Source organism: Perissodus microlepis, chromosome 12, assembly GCF_051167445.1.
Source record: "Perissodus microlepis isolate ML-2025 ecotype Zambia chromosome 12, ASM5116744v1, whole genome shotgun sequence".
Lineage (NCBI taxonomy): Eukaryota > Metazoa > Chordata > Actinopteri > Cichliformes > Cichlidae > Perissodus > Perissodus microlepis.
The window spans coordinates 34,419,071-34,432,889 of NC_140472.1; the positions used below are offsets into that span (position 1 = coordinate 34,419,071).

Below are 13,819 nucleotides of genomic sequence, written 5' to 3' on the forward strand. Positions count from 1 at the left end.
TGTCTTTGCTCTTTGACATTGTGATATAAAAAACAAAAACCCTCAGTTAGCGTTTATGGAGGTGGTCATTCTGATTAATGATTAATTAATCAAGTGATTTCATTAGTAGCACTTGGTTGCTTACATTTCAAAATATAAATAATAAAAGTTGCATAATCTTTAGATTGTATATGTTTAAAAAATTTAATATACAAAAAGCTGTCTTACTTGCACACATTCAGAAAAAGTTAATGTGCTACGGAAAATGGCATGAAATTTAAAATGTAAAAATAATGACACCTTCTGACAAACTGAGACTTAATGCCATTGAAAATTTTATTGTGATATCTGATAGTTTACATTAGAGTGAAAACAGACATGTGACATGGCTTTAATAAGACAGAATGCAAAGCAATGTAGTCAAATAAAAAGCAGAATATTTGCTTTTAAATTTAGGAAGAAAAAAAAACAAAAAACAGGCACGACATCATAAATACAACATGCTTTTAGACCTCAAACTGTAGTTTAACAGTCCTGAGAAAAGAACTTGTACAGTCTTTTCCCCCGTATACCCATCTAGCCTTTGATCAACATCCTGTTTAGACAGTAACAGAGCGCAAAAAGTAGGTAGCCAGTGCCACGATAACAACAGAACAACAATAAAAAGTAAACAGTTTTCAGCAGCAAATATCTACATTTTTCATCCAGGCTGCTTTGACGCTGTATTTCAGAGAATCAAAACATTCTACAGAAAGACAATGTCATAGGTGACAGGTTTTCTACTCTTTGATTTTGGTATCGCAGTCGAATCTCCAGGGGCCCATCGACCGTGGCCCCTGGCTTCGTTCCTGCCCGCTGACACATGACACTGATGCATTCGATAGAGCCTGGGTCTTTATTTGGTACGCACTGGCGGTGACACTGGCAGCTGTTTTTTGTTGGTTCAATTTTGACTGACTTATCGAAGGGAAGAGTATAGAGGCTCTGCAGTCGGGTCGCTCCCAGAAACTGCTGCTGCTGCCATGTGGAGGTCCTCAAGAGAAACTGGCTATGTGCATGTAGCAGAGGGAAATCGTACAACTGTGTGTGTGCATTCAGTAATGATTCAGGTAGACACAAACAGTCCTGTAAGGTAGATTTCTTTCCAAATTTTGCTACCGGTGCTGGTCTTGTGAGACTGAGTGTATGGAAAGTTCACAGAGGTAAACCAACCTAAAGGCAGGGGCTGTGGCATTGTTATGTTAATGCAATCAGACTTTGCTGTTTTAATACAAGCTCATCATAGTTCAGGAGCTGCAACCTTCGAGCATCTAACGATACATTCACGCATTCCTGTGAACATCTAATGTTTGTAGCTTTAAACTGACCAAATCTCACGACATGTGGAAGAAGACGTGGCTTTAATGCAATGACTGTTTTATCCAATGGCCTTCCAGTCTGTAGTTTTCCAGCTTGTTACCAGGAAATGGAAAGACAAGCTAGTTCTGGCTGAAGGACCTCAAATCTTTCACATCATATTTCAATACTTTAGAATTTGGACTCAAAAACAGGCCATTAAAAGTTTGATATGACATCTGCAAAGAAGTTTGTTGCACCTCTGAGCACATGCCCAAACGATGCTACGGGGTTAACTCTTGCAGCTGCGCTCAACACTCTATGCATTAAGTTGTTGGACAGACCTGCAAATTCTTGCCTGCGTTTGACAGGCCCTGCGTGTCCTGCAAAACATCGAAAGGATGCAGCACCAGAACTGAGATGTGACTAAAACAGGCTATTATCATCAAAACAAGCCATTCGATCAAATAGATAAGGGGAGTAACAGTTCACTTTTACACAAAAAAAGAAAAACAACACGAGAATGAATACGTTCAAAAAATACAATCAGATATTCACAGCCAGTGTTGCCGCAAACTAACGACCTCCGACATAGCTGCCACAGGGTGCATTTCTACACCTGAAAGCCCTCAGCACAGGAGACACTGACTGTGGTGGCCAAAGGGTCTTGGTAAAGGCTCTCCCTGCGACATGGTGGGAGATTCCAGCTCGCCCTCAACGTCTACATGGCTCAGCAGAGACCTAAACGCCGGCCCTCTAACGGGCTCTTACCACACAAGCTAAATAAACAAGCTAACAGAAAAAAAAGCAAACAAACCAAACGGGGGATAAATCACTTCCAAACAAACTAACCTGGCTGTCAACCTCGCAGATCAGCGGGAGAGACAGTGAAACCAAACAGCTGTGAAAGGGAAGAAAAAAAAAAAACACACCAGGAAAACTCAAAAAGGAAAGAGGGGAAAACTGAGGAAGAGAAGGTAAACATTCGCTTTGGTGTGCAGGCATGCATGTGGATTAACACACATGCATGTATGCGCACACGCCACACAGCCAGAGGTACGGTGAACAAAAGTGCTTCAAGTAGGGGAAGTAAAAGAACTAACCCAGTAGAAATACGTATAAAACCTTAAATATGTTACTTTATGTACAAAAACTGTAACACGGGCCAATATCTTAGCTGTTTATGTATTTATATTTCAAGTAGGTATCACTGCTAACTATCAAGGGTTTGCATTGTCATAGTTTTAGGTTAAAAGGTCGTGTGATCTGACTGACCTTGCCGGCAAAGTAATCAATCACTGCTGATTTTTTTTTTTTTTTTTTTTTTTTTTTTTTTAAATCTCTCCCATCGTATCCCACCCTGCCCACACCATCACCTGCCCACACCATCACCTGCTGCCATCTTTTTAATCCCTCCGATTAAAAAGTCCAACAAGTCCCGGGCAACCTCTTCCTCCTCTTTGCTTTACTCTGAGAAATAATATACTGAATATCCATCTGTTTTTGCACCTTTAAATCTTAACGTAGAAAATATATGTGTGTGTATATACCAAGTCTCTGTTATCCATAGAGCTCTGAGGATTTTGGTGGAAAATGTTATTTCGAGGGCTACTTCTTTGAACCAGGAAGGGGGCGAAGGGAAGGGGAAGACACATCGGTTCACATGAAAGTTTTCAGAGTTATGCACTGCACAACAGAAGGAAAAATAAAAGAAAACAAGTAGAGGGAGGCCGTTCGTGTTTTGAAGAGGCACAAGATTCATACGGCTTGGAGGCAAATCACAGATGCTGTCCACAAAGAGACGATTCATACGCTCCGAGAGAGAGAGAAGGACGTAAAGTGCAAAAGATCTAGAAGAACGGGGCAAAGCGGCGGGATTTCCAGGATAGCAGCAAAAAATTGGAAACTACTTTGTGGTGTGGAAGAAGTGAGAGGAAACCCGGAATTTAAACAAAATGAAACCAAATTTCCTCAAAGTATCTTACAGGCAGCTGCTAAGCATACCAGAGTCGACGAAGCCCTCCTGCTCCAGCTTCCTTTCCATCTCCAACAATCTGTCGTTCATCTGTGAGAAGGCCATTGGGAAACGAGAGCGAACAAACATTTTGCCTCCAAACCGCGATGGACCAAACGCCTCTGCAAAGTGCAAACGAAGTCGTTCAAGTATGCCACTGTATAATGCATGACCACACACACACAAAATGCATATATACACACAGTAATATGCATATATACATATGTGCATGACAGCAAATATATATATATAGAAACCATGTTCCAATATCGACGTACTATGAACATTTTCATAGTATTTATGGATATGTAATCATAGTATGTGTATTTATATTCATATGTAAGTGTGTCTCTTATCGTTTCATTACCAGACAATGGGATAATACACTCTGTCATCGTGTTTTATGATGTGTGGGCACTGATGGAAGGATCCCCAGTCTAATAACCATTTCTGCTCCTTTTTCGTCTTTCACTCGTGGTACTGCTGCAAACTGGGACCAGCCACAATCGCAATTAGCCAAACACTACAAATATGTATCTATAGATCTATGTATACGTATATATATACCCATTTATGTCAAATGAATACTAGGTGCTGCTTTCAATACTTTTGGGTGCTGAAAAGTACCAGAAAGAGGGAAAAAGAACGTCGAAAAAAAGGGTAAAAACAGAAAAATATCAGGTATAAAATTCCACATTACTGCAAACTCATTCTTTGCCTCTTTAAAAAAGAAAAAAAAAAAAAGAAAAGAAAGCAAGATGCTGCTACATATTTGCAACTACGATAAACTCCCTTTCCCCCTCTGCTCCTCACCCATCCCTGATTACTCATTTGGACATTAGCAAAGAAAAGCATGCTCAGCTAGAGGCAGAGATACACCAAGCCGACAAAATGAATAAAAACAGACTTGACAGGGAAATAAAATATAATGCTAACCAGTAACATCCATCGGCTGCCAAACCAAATCTTTACCAAACCCGACGTTAAAACGAAAGCAAATAACATTAAAATAACCAAAGTCATCCATCAAGAAAAGAAAGAAACGTCCTCTCGGTGAAGTCTCTCTCTTCGTTCGCATAGCGGTCGACACGTCACCACAATCACTTGTAAGCGTGTTTCGGTGGGGCGGCGGCGGGTTGAGAGTGGGCGGGGTCGATCCCAAAAGCTCTGGGGAAGTAACGGCGGGACTCACGTGACGCCATTTTTCAACGAGTCGCTCCACTCGTCGCTCGCCGTTTGTTCACTTTCACAATGAGCAGGTGGGTGCGTGTGCACGTGGAGAAGGCGGGAAGGTGGAGGTGTTTGATTTTTTTAACTGTTAGGAAAGTGTGGGGGCTGGTGGAGGGAGGTGGGGGGAGGGCCGGACGAGCGCCCTCCCCCTGTAGTTCGATAAAGAGCATTCCCAGGTCAGAAAAACAACAACAAAAACAAGAAAAACAAACGGAGAGGCGGAGCGTCACTCCCACCCGTTGTCCTTGATCATGTGAGCCAGCTCGATGATGAACTTTCCCTCTTTGTACTTTTGACTGCTTTCAAACGCGTGCTCCTGTTAAAAGAGGAAAAACATCAGAAAATCAGTCATGAAAAAGAAAAACACATTATCAAACAAAACGAGTGACAGTGGGAATAAAAGTGGAATAAGAGCAATAAACAGCTGCTCTTCATATCTCAGTGGCTCATCTGTGCTCACTTTACTTTTCTCCTATATCGGTGCATCTTTGTAACCATCACCGGTGCATCATATAGACTAACGTGCTCTGCAGGGACTGCTGATGTAAATTAGCAGCTTTGCTAAAATCTGGCACGCTTACATCTTCTGGGTTTTTTTTTTTTTTAAATAGTCATAAAAACGCACAAAAAGACAGAAAGACTGGCGATTTTGTCCCAGCCCTTTTTTATATGGAGAACATGGGAAGCGTAGAGACGGCAGCATTCAAGCGTCCAAGATGAACACATTGATGTAGCACTATCACCATCTATCACATCACCGTCAGAGAACAGCAGGGTTTTGAGAGGCGCAGAGAGAAATATGAGAACAGAAAACGTTTCCTCCGGTGTCCAAATCGCTTCGTTCAAAGGTCTAAACTTCCAGACCGGCAGTGCATCTCGTTAAGTGCTGTATGATTTCCGGCATATGTCCCGGCCCTGCTGAGCTCCGGGAGACTCGTGCGAGTCTGCTTCTGTGAATATTTGCTCAGCCTGGTTTGCCTTGTAAACCAGCCCTGCTCTGCTTTGCTTGCAGGGCTTTTCAGAGAATCTCTAATTGTTTTTGTCACTGAAGCAGCAGCTTTAAGTGAGTCCCTGTCTTTATACCGTGTTCAGTTATTTTACACCCTTCTATACTCTTTTCACACAATTACCAGGACAAGCCTCTTCAAAACGGCCTGACATTTAATCACTGTAGACTCTCAGAGGTACCAGCCTGGCTGTCTGCAGCCAACCTTTCGGCACTGTAATTATCTTGCACACTTGGATACCACAGAGTGTTCAATCTCTGAGCCCAAAGAAAAACCTGAGTATTTAAAAAAAGAAAAAAACTGTCACACTTTCTTTAATGAGCATTGCTTTAATGAGAGCAACCTCGTTCTTCTGACCTGTAACAGCATAATGTGTTCTCTCAGAAACTAGAAAAACCACATAGATGCAAAACAACAAAGCAGCAGCCTTAAGTGATCCATCAAGACAGACGGGGAAAGTTTAAATAGCAAATTACTTACATATTTCCAGCCAAGGGTGGTTTTACAGTTTTCACAGTAGATATCAGCCACAGCATGTAAACCTGTGAGGAGAACCCGCTCCTCTGCTGGCCCGCAGCCGACATTCACCCTGTAAGGAAGGCAGGGAGATCAGGAAAGGTCACAAGGGTCAAGGAAATTAAAGCAGAGCATAAATAGAGGCCCTGTGATTAAATATGGTAAATGGCCTGTATTTGTATAGCGCTTTACTCAGTCCCTAAGGACCCCAAAGCGCTTTACACTACATCCAGTCATCCACCCATTCACACACTGGTGATGGCAGCTACATCGTAGCCACAGCTGCCCTGGGGCGCCACCGGGCCCTCTGACCACCACCAGTAGGCAACAGGTGAAGTGTCTTGTCCAAGGACACAACGACCGAGACTGTCGGAGCCGGGGCTCGAACCGGCAACCTTCCGATTACAAGACGAACTCCCAACTCTTGAGCCACGATCGCCCCTAAATCGACCTAAACCATTTTATATAGACCGAATCTTATTTTCTTGCAGAAAGTTTCAGGAGTGAAAGCAAAGCAAAGATAAACGTGTTAAGAATGTCTCGACGCTGACACTTTGCTCTTAGTTTGCCCCCAAAATCTTTGTTGTGTTGTTAAATCCTCTGCTTTAAGTTTACCAGGTAGGGACACATCAGCTCTACAGACGTCAGCCTTTCCTTGAAAATACCACGAACCTTGGCGTCTTACTTAATTTGCTGACGAACTGGTATTGCCGTGCAGAGGTGCAGCAACCTGTGACGGTGTGAGAATATGTAAACATTCACGTCTACCTCGGCTGACCTGTACTGTCAGCGAGCTGCACGCTTGGATTTGTTGGCAGATGTAGACACAAGAAAGAAAATTCTGCACGAAAGCGCCTGATGCTCAGCCTCATGAGGAGAAAGGCAGACACGTCTGATAACTCACAGCAAAACAATCCAGGCAGACTGACTGGACTGCTTTTTGTGGTGAACTGGCCCTTTAAAAACGCTGTGCTGCAGAGAAGTTTGAGTGGCGTTTTAATTAAATGAACACGTCATGAGAAACAGACTCCTTTTCAAATTATTATATGTAACCAAGCAACCGGTAGATGTCTGCAAACCTTTAGTTTTTTCCCTCCACCACAAATGTTTCTGTTTTTTAGCCTAAATGTCTTTTTACCTGCAGCGCACCATAAGCTTTGTCTCAGGGGTTCGGTTGCTTTCACATTGTTCGGAATCATTTATTCAGACGCTCGCGCCCGTAGACTGCTTCTCTCATTTGATTCATTGTGACAGGTGAAACAATGTAATTCAGAGTCGGGTGGCACGGAGCTGTTGAAAAGCGACACTGTCTCAAAATGTCTCGGGGCTCTGGGGGGCGGAGAGGGGGGCGGCTTCTGCGCGGTTCATTAAGACTGAGAGCAGAGTCCCAAAAACCAACCAACCAAGAAATAGACCGGTAAAACTTGCTCTCAGGTTCAAAGAGATGAATGCTAACCAGCTTTTTCTGCAGCACGGACTGAAACTCTGAAAGAATGGAAGTCCGTCCTGTGTTTACCGGTAAGAAATGATTTGTTTGTTTCCAGGTCAAATGATGAATTAATGACTGGACTCATTAAAACCTGATTAGAAATAGTGCAAAAGCTGAACCGGTCGTGTGTGTGATCTAAACAACTGAAAACTACAATTATTTTGACATCGTTTGACCTGCAAAACACCAAATAAATCAGCGCTTGCTGGGCTTGGCTGCTGCAAACTGGAACCAGACTGTTTCTGAGTCACTGTGGTGCCAGAAATCTGCAGTTCCTTTGAGTGTTTGTAGTTAAAATTTCTGGCATGCAATATCATTTTATGAACCCACAGAGGCCACCTAAAGGAGGTGTTTGTAAGCCAACTGTGGTGCAGTCTGCATGCATGACAGAGAACGATCCGTGCTCCGAGAGCATGAAAATTTATTTGCATCTCATGCTAACAGCTCTGGCTGCAGCAGTGCACTGATAAGATGCAGGTGTACAAAGAAGCATCCCGGCACAACATTTCCTCCTATGAACCCTCGTCACTGGAATGTGTGCATCTATGAGGACATGGGGGTGGGAACTATTAATTAAAGGATGGGTTGCTTTAAGTATGCTTTTTCTGAACAGTGATTATGTGCGTGCATAAAGCATGTGCTGAGTAGAACTTATCAAAATAACTGTAAATGGCTACTCTGACAAATTCTGCAGAAGTGAACGGGGTTAGTGGAGGTGATCGTTCCTCTTTCACTTCTAAATTTTGTCCTGTGCAGTTAAGAAGAATGTGCTTTCAACATTTGCCACTTCCATCAGCTAACATGGTGTTTCAACTGATGAAAGTGGCAAATGTTGAAAGCAAAGTGGAGTGAAAGAAGAATTCAGATAACTGAACTGTGTTTTAAAGCCAAACTAAGCTACAGGTCAGACTGCTTATATGAGAAACAAGGAAGGTGAGCTGGAGGTGTGAGATTCATACTTACACTGAATTAAACAGATAGGCTCTTCCTTGACTGCCTTGAAATGACTGAAACCAGAGAGAGAGAGAAAAAGACATCATGTAAGTTGACATTAAAGAGCTGCGCCGCACCGCTGAGTTCAAGAATGTCAGCATCTGACGCCCCGGGGTGCTTCTCCCCCCTCGACTGCTGTGCATTCTTGTTCTTCCACCTTATCAACAGTCCTGCACAAGTTTGGCTGGAGGTAAGGAATAAAATGAGGCTCAAAAATGCAGAAGCCTGCGCAGATAAACAACACAGACAGGTCTATGAATAATGTGGACGTGAGAGCAATAAAAACATTAGACCACATAAACAATGACTCAGTATTCACAAACTTCAGTTTCTGCTAAATACTGCATGGACAGTCATGTAAGAAGAGGTCAATACTCTACTCAAAAGTAGAGTATTAAAGTACAAGTAGGGCTGTGAGGAAACAGATGAAAGTTTGTTTTGAATAAACGGATCATATAAAATCAAGGTAAAAATCTAATGAGTCACATTTTTACAGAGTGTTTCCATCTGCAATCTCAACATTTCAAGCTCCACTGTTGACATGCAGCTCCAGGTATTCAGTGCATCTGCTGAACAACAAAGCAGCTTTCGCAGCAGCTGATAGAAGACTGATGTCTGAGGAATGCTGCAGTTTAACAGGGATTCACACACGCACGCACGCACACGCACGCACACGCACGCACACGCAGCTAATAATAACTACTTTAATCATCATCATCACCCCCAAAATGAGCTGAAAACCCTGCATCAGTTTTATTAAACGCACCCCGTGGAGTTTTCTCATTAGACAGGAACTGTTATGTTTACATCCCTGAAAATAGTATAAGCAGGGATTCCTTGAGGCAAATCAAACACAGCCTTCCTTATGAGGCTGGAATTAAAAATGTCCCTGCAGAGAAGGATGATGTGGGTATCCAGGGGTCCTATGTGTTCATGGTAAATGGTAAATGGCCTGCATTTGTATAGCGCTTTACATGCTCCTGCAAACAAAAGAAACTTTGAGTCAAGTGCTCAAATAAAAATTTGGGGGTGTTTCAGTCTTCAGTTACAGAAATGATGAGAACAAACCAATGACAGCGGCAGGTTCTGTCTGAGAGTAGCACAGATGAGCCTGCTGAGCTGTTTACAGGGAGAACGTGAAGTAAACAAGAAAGTGCCTTAAACTTGCAGTCATTCAAATGTCCAGCAGGGGCGATTCCTATTGTTGCAAAGATGTCTGGTTGTATAGTAATCTATGGGAAAACGGGCCTGATTCTCACTTCCTCCATGAGCTCAGTAAATACTTTCCAGATTACCTTATAGGCTCAATCACTAGTTCCATGTTGCATTTAATATAACATCGTGTTCATTTAGTAAATCATGGTTCCCATTATTGTCGAGGCAGATAAAGCTTGCTATGCCTTACCTGCGGGATGTGGGAATATCACAGACAGAACTACCCAGGTTTAAATTATATCGGCATGACACATTTAGCCGCTAGCAGATGTGAGTCTGATAGCATCTGCCAAAAATAAACCAAAGAGACAATTAAAGAGAATTTTACATTGATAATTCAAAATTAATACTTCACAGTAGTATGCTACAGATTTAAAATAGAGACACAATCTTAAAAAGAATAAAAAGCAAATCCACAATGTTTAAAGATAACGCACATAGTGCACATGTTACTGCATTTCCACACAGAGCCACTAGAGGTCGCTTAAACTTAAAATCTGACTATAGGTCCTAAGAAGACGCTTGCACAAACAACTTATGGTAATGTCGCTCCAGCAGGTCACTGAGGGACAGCCGACGCCTGCTGCTGACCGGGAGGGAGTTCTTTCTCCCCACAGTCACCAAGTTTGTTTACAGGGGAGTGGCCAATTGTTGGGGCTGTTTCAGTAATACTGGAGGGTACACTCACTCACATATGTAGTCCTGATTGCTGTTGGAGGTAATAAAAAGAAAACTGGCCTTTTTTACTATCCTGCTATTTGCCTGCCATTAAACGTACACACGACTGTTCTGTAAAATGTAAACAGAGCGCAGTAAAGCCGTCACAGTGAGTGACAACAGAGCCTGCCAGGCTTCCATCCTCCGGTCCCGTCATCCCAGGCTGGGCGACAGGCCTCAATCGGCTTTTCTTTTTCCATTGCAAATGAGTGTGGCAGATACATTTGTTGTTGCGGTTGAGGGCGCTGAGCTAATACCGCCTAATAGGAGCACCAGCTGCCTCCTTCACTGACCACAGCCACAACCAGCACTGAGGCCCGGGGGACATCTTTAACTGCCCAGCATCTGTCCAAACCGGCGAAGTTTAATTTCAGACGTTAGCAGTTCGTCCCAAAACCGATTCCACAGCAACGAATTTGAGGTGCAAAAAAGGAAACCCTTCTCTCTGCAGAACTCTTACTGTCACATCCTTAACTTTGATGTTTGTGTTTAAAGGGAAATCTATGCACACATGCAGTCCAGCGCCACAAGACATGCGACCTTTCGCTGCGAGAGGGAACTGGGTCGGTCCCCGTGGAGTTAACAACAAGTCCTCGGCAGCGTTTAGGCCAGAGAGGGTGGCGGGTTACTCTGTGTGACGAGAGCTGGATGTCGTATCTGTGCTGCTCTGTGGCTCGCCATCAGCTGAACAACTGGCAAAAGGCTCCATCTCTTGCTGCCCTTATCTGTTTCCCACAGTCTATTTTTACTTTGCTTGTGTTTTTTTCCCGAGCTGCTGCAACATTCACTAAAACATTAGCAACAGAAAATCCTACAAGATTAAAAAGAAAAAAGAGAGAAAGAAATTCGGTTAGTAGCTTTGGGAGACATACGGCAACCCGAGCGTCCTCCAGCCTACCACCGGTCCAGCTAGACATCCCAGGGACTGCTCTGTTGACTGTTTAACCATGCAGCAAGAATCAGATACTAGCTGGAAATATTCACACAGCTTGTTTTTTTTGCTGCTTAATAAAACATGACAAAAACTGGAGTGTGGTTACCAAGCTCATTTCTTTAAGCTGCTGCAATTACACTTGTTTTAAAACGCTTGTTCCCAAGAAATAAATTCTACAAAGCAAATCTCAAAATCCCTGAATATCCTGTTGACCACATGGGACTAAAGGGAACAAGACCTCGCACACAGAAATCTTCTCCTTCAGCCAAACACACGATACACAAATCCACCGTGAGAGCAGTGAGTGTGCTGTGTCTCCGGCGTTTCTTCTTAAAATGACGCCATAAAAATGAAAGAGAAGCTGTGAAACAAACACTTGTGTTTAAAAAAAAGGAAAGAAAAGAGATTAACTCAGAGCTCTTATAACAAACACGCTGAGGTCAACTTTTACCATCTGTTTTAACAGATGTTGGCTGTTGCAGGTGAAGCTCAGCTCCAACTTAATCTCCTTAAATCTCAAGGCTCTGTATAAATTCAGTTAGAGGACAGCGTTTGTAAGGAAAGTAGATCTGGTGTTTGTAGATTTTGTGTTGCCTTCTGTTTTATTATGAGATTATTATGAGTCATGTAGCATTCACTCACAGATATGCTCCGACGGGACATATCAGAGCTTATGTGAAACTTCAACATGAACTAATGATACGCAGTTTGAACTTGATTATAGAAGAAATTGTCCTTTTCATGTCATCCCTCCAAACCTCAGTTTTCTTATTTGAAACTGCAGTTTTTGGTTTACGTGCTGCTTTGAGTCTCTGTGTTGTTGCATTACCCAAACCCGCCTGTAAAATTTGCTAAACTTTTGCATTCATTGGTTCAAAAGCAGCCCTGAACCACGATGATTCCTCCGCCGTGCTGCAAAGTCAGGACGAGGCTTTAACACCTTTATCTCATCTTTCCTGAAATGTTGTGGCTCATCCAAATATTTGAGACACACTCCAGTGTTCCCACTCAACCTTTTTCTGCGAGTGGACGCATTTAAAGTTTTAGTCCTTTTTCCGTGTTGCACTCTTGGCGTGATCATTACAGGATATCTGGTCATCTAAAGGTTTGTGATCCTCTTAGAGGCATCCAGTTTTGTTTGCCTCTTAATATGGCGTTCTTTCTTCCCACTGTCACCAAGTGTTTGCAGATATGGGATTGTTGAATCATTGGGCCCTTCTCTCTCTCCATGAGATCGTTTTTGTTGTGAAGTGATGCCATTAAAATAAAACTGAAATGGTCTGTAACCCACAGGTGCGATGGATGTACTGTAGGTGAGGACTTTTGTCTATAACTGAGACAATCACCGCAGGCACCGATTGTTGAACGTTTGCTCACCATCTCTGGCATCAAACCAAGTGATTACTGAAATGTTTCACCTTTGACGTACCAGGTAATGTGACCTTAAACATCACCGCTGATGTTGCTGCGAAAAGGTTCAACAAAACCTTCCTGGTCAAATGGAGTTTTTTTTAAAGAAGAGAGAAAGAAGAGCAATATTAAACTGACTTCTCTGTCACAGGCAAACTTCCAGTTAAAGATGGTTTAAAAAAGAAAGACGAAAAAAGGAGCTGCGTCTGTTAATGGTGAGAAATGAAAAGTGCGATCAATCCATTAGAGGGACTTCCATCAGCCCGATGGGTGGGACGAGGCCAAGGTGCTGAATGAGACACTCAGCCTCCTCGTCAGTATTCGGGCGGCATCCTCCCGCTCCAGGACCACGTTCACACTGCAGGCCTTCACGCTCTGCTCTTAACCGCTGCTCTGATTTCAGGATGCCGTATCGCTATCTGTAACCCGCATCTGATAAAAATATGAAGCGACAGCGATGCTGAAAAGAAGCTGCGTGCTCAGGATGACAACAACAACAACACGTGTCCGATCAGATTTTGTGCCTGCGCGTCTTGTGTTCAGCATGTTTGGGTTGAAGGTGTTGACTGAAATTAAACCATGTCATTGATTGTCTAGCTGCCCTTCATGTTAACAAATCAGTGACAAAAACAGACCATAGAATCAGAGCTTAGGAACTGTAACAAGTCAGGCCTGGATATCGGCACAGTTTTAGCCTCAACTCAATCAGAACAGTGAGAAATATATTTTAAAAAGTTGTCTGCTGTAATATAAATATAAAATAGATATATATCCAACAGCAACAATCTAGCATCATTTCCAAGCCCAAGGAACATGTTTGCTGGCAAACTTAAAATCCAGCTTAAATATGTTTATTTACTTTCCATGCTTTCCAGCAGCAGTTTGCAGGAATCAGCCCAGGAAACAAACAGACATAAAATATTATAAATAATAGAAATATTGCATTTGTTTGATTAATTCCTCTTTTAATTGATAAACAG

General features: G+C 42.7%; 1 protein-coding gene across 3 annotated transcripts in view; it reads right to left on the bottom strand.

The window, feature by feature from the left end:
* Positions 1–297: 297 nt before the first annotated feature.
* ypel1 (yippee-like 1) overlaps positions 298–13,819 on the bottom strand; it is a 31,590-nt gene continuing 18,068 nt past the window's right edge. For all 3 annotated transcript variants that reach the window (XM_084945486.1, XM_084945488.1, XM_084945487.1), the window contains 3 exons: positions 8,534–8,577; positions 6,046–6,154; positions 298–4,874 (listed from right to left, as the gene is read on the bottom strand). In XM_084945486.1, coding sequence (XP_084801612.1) covers positions 4,785–4,874; positions 6,046–6,154; positions 8,534–8,577 — 243 coding nt within the window. In that variant the 3' untranslated portion in view covers positions 298–4,784. The remainder of the gene's footprint in view (positions 4,875–6,045; positions 6,155–8,533; positions 8,578–13,819) is intronic.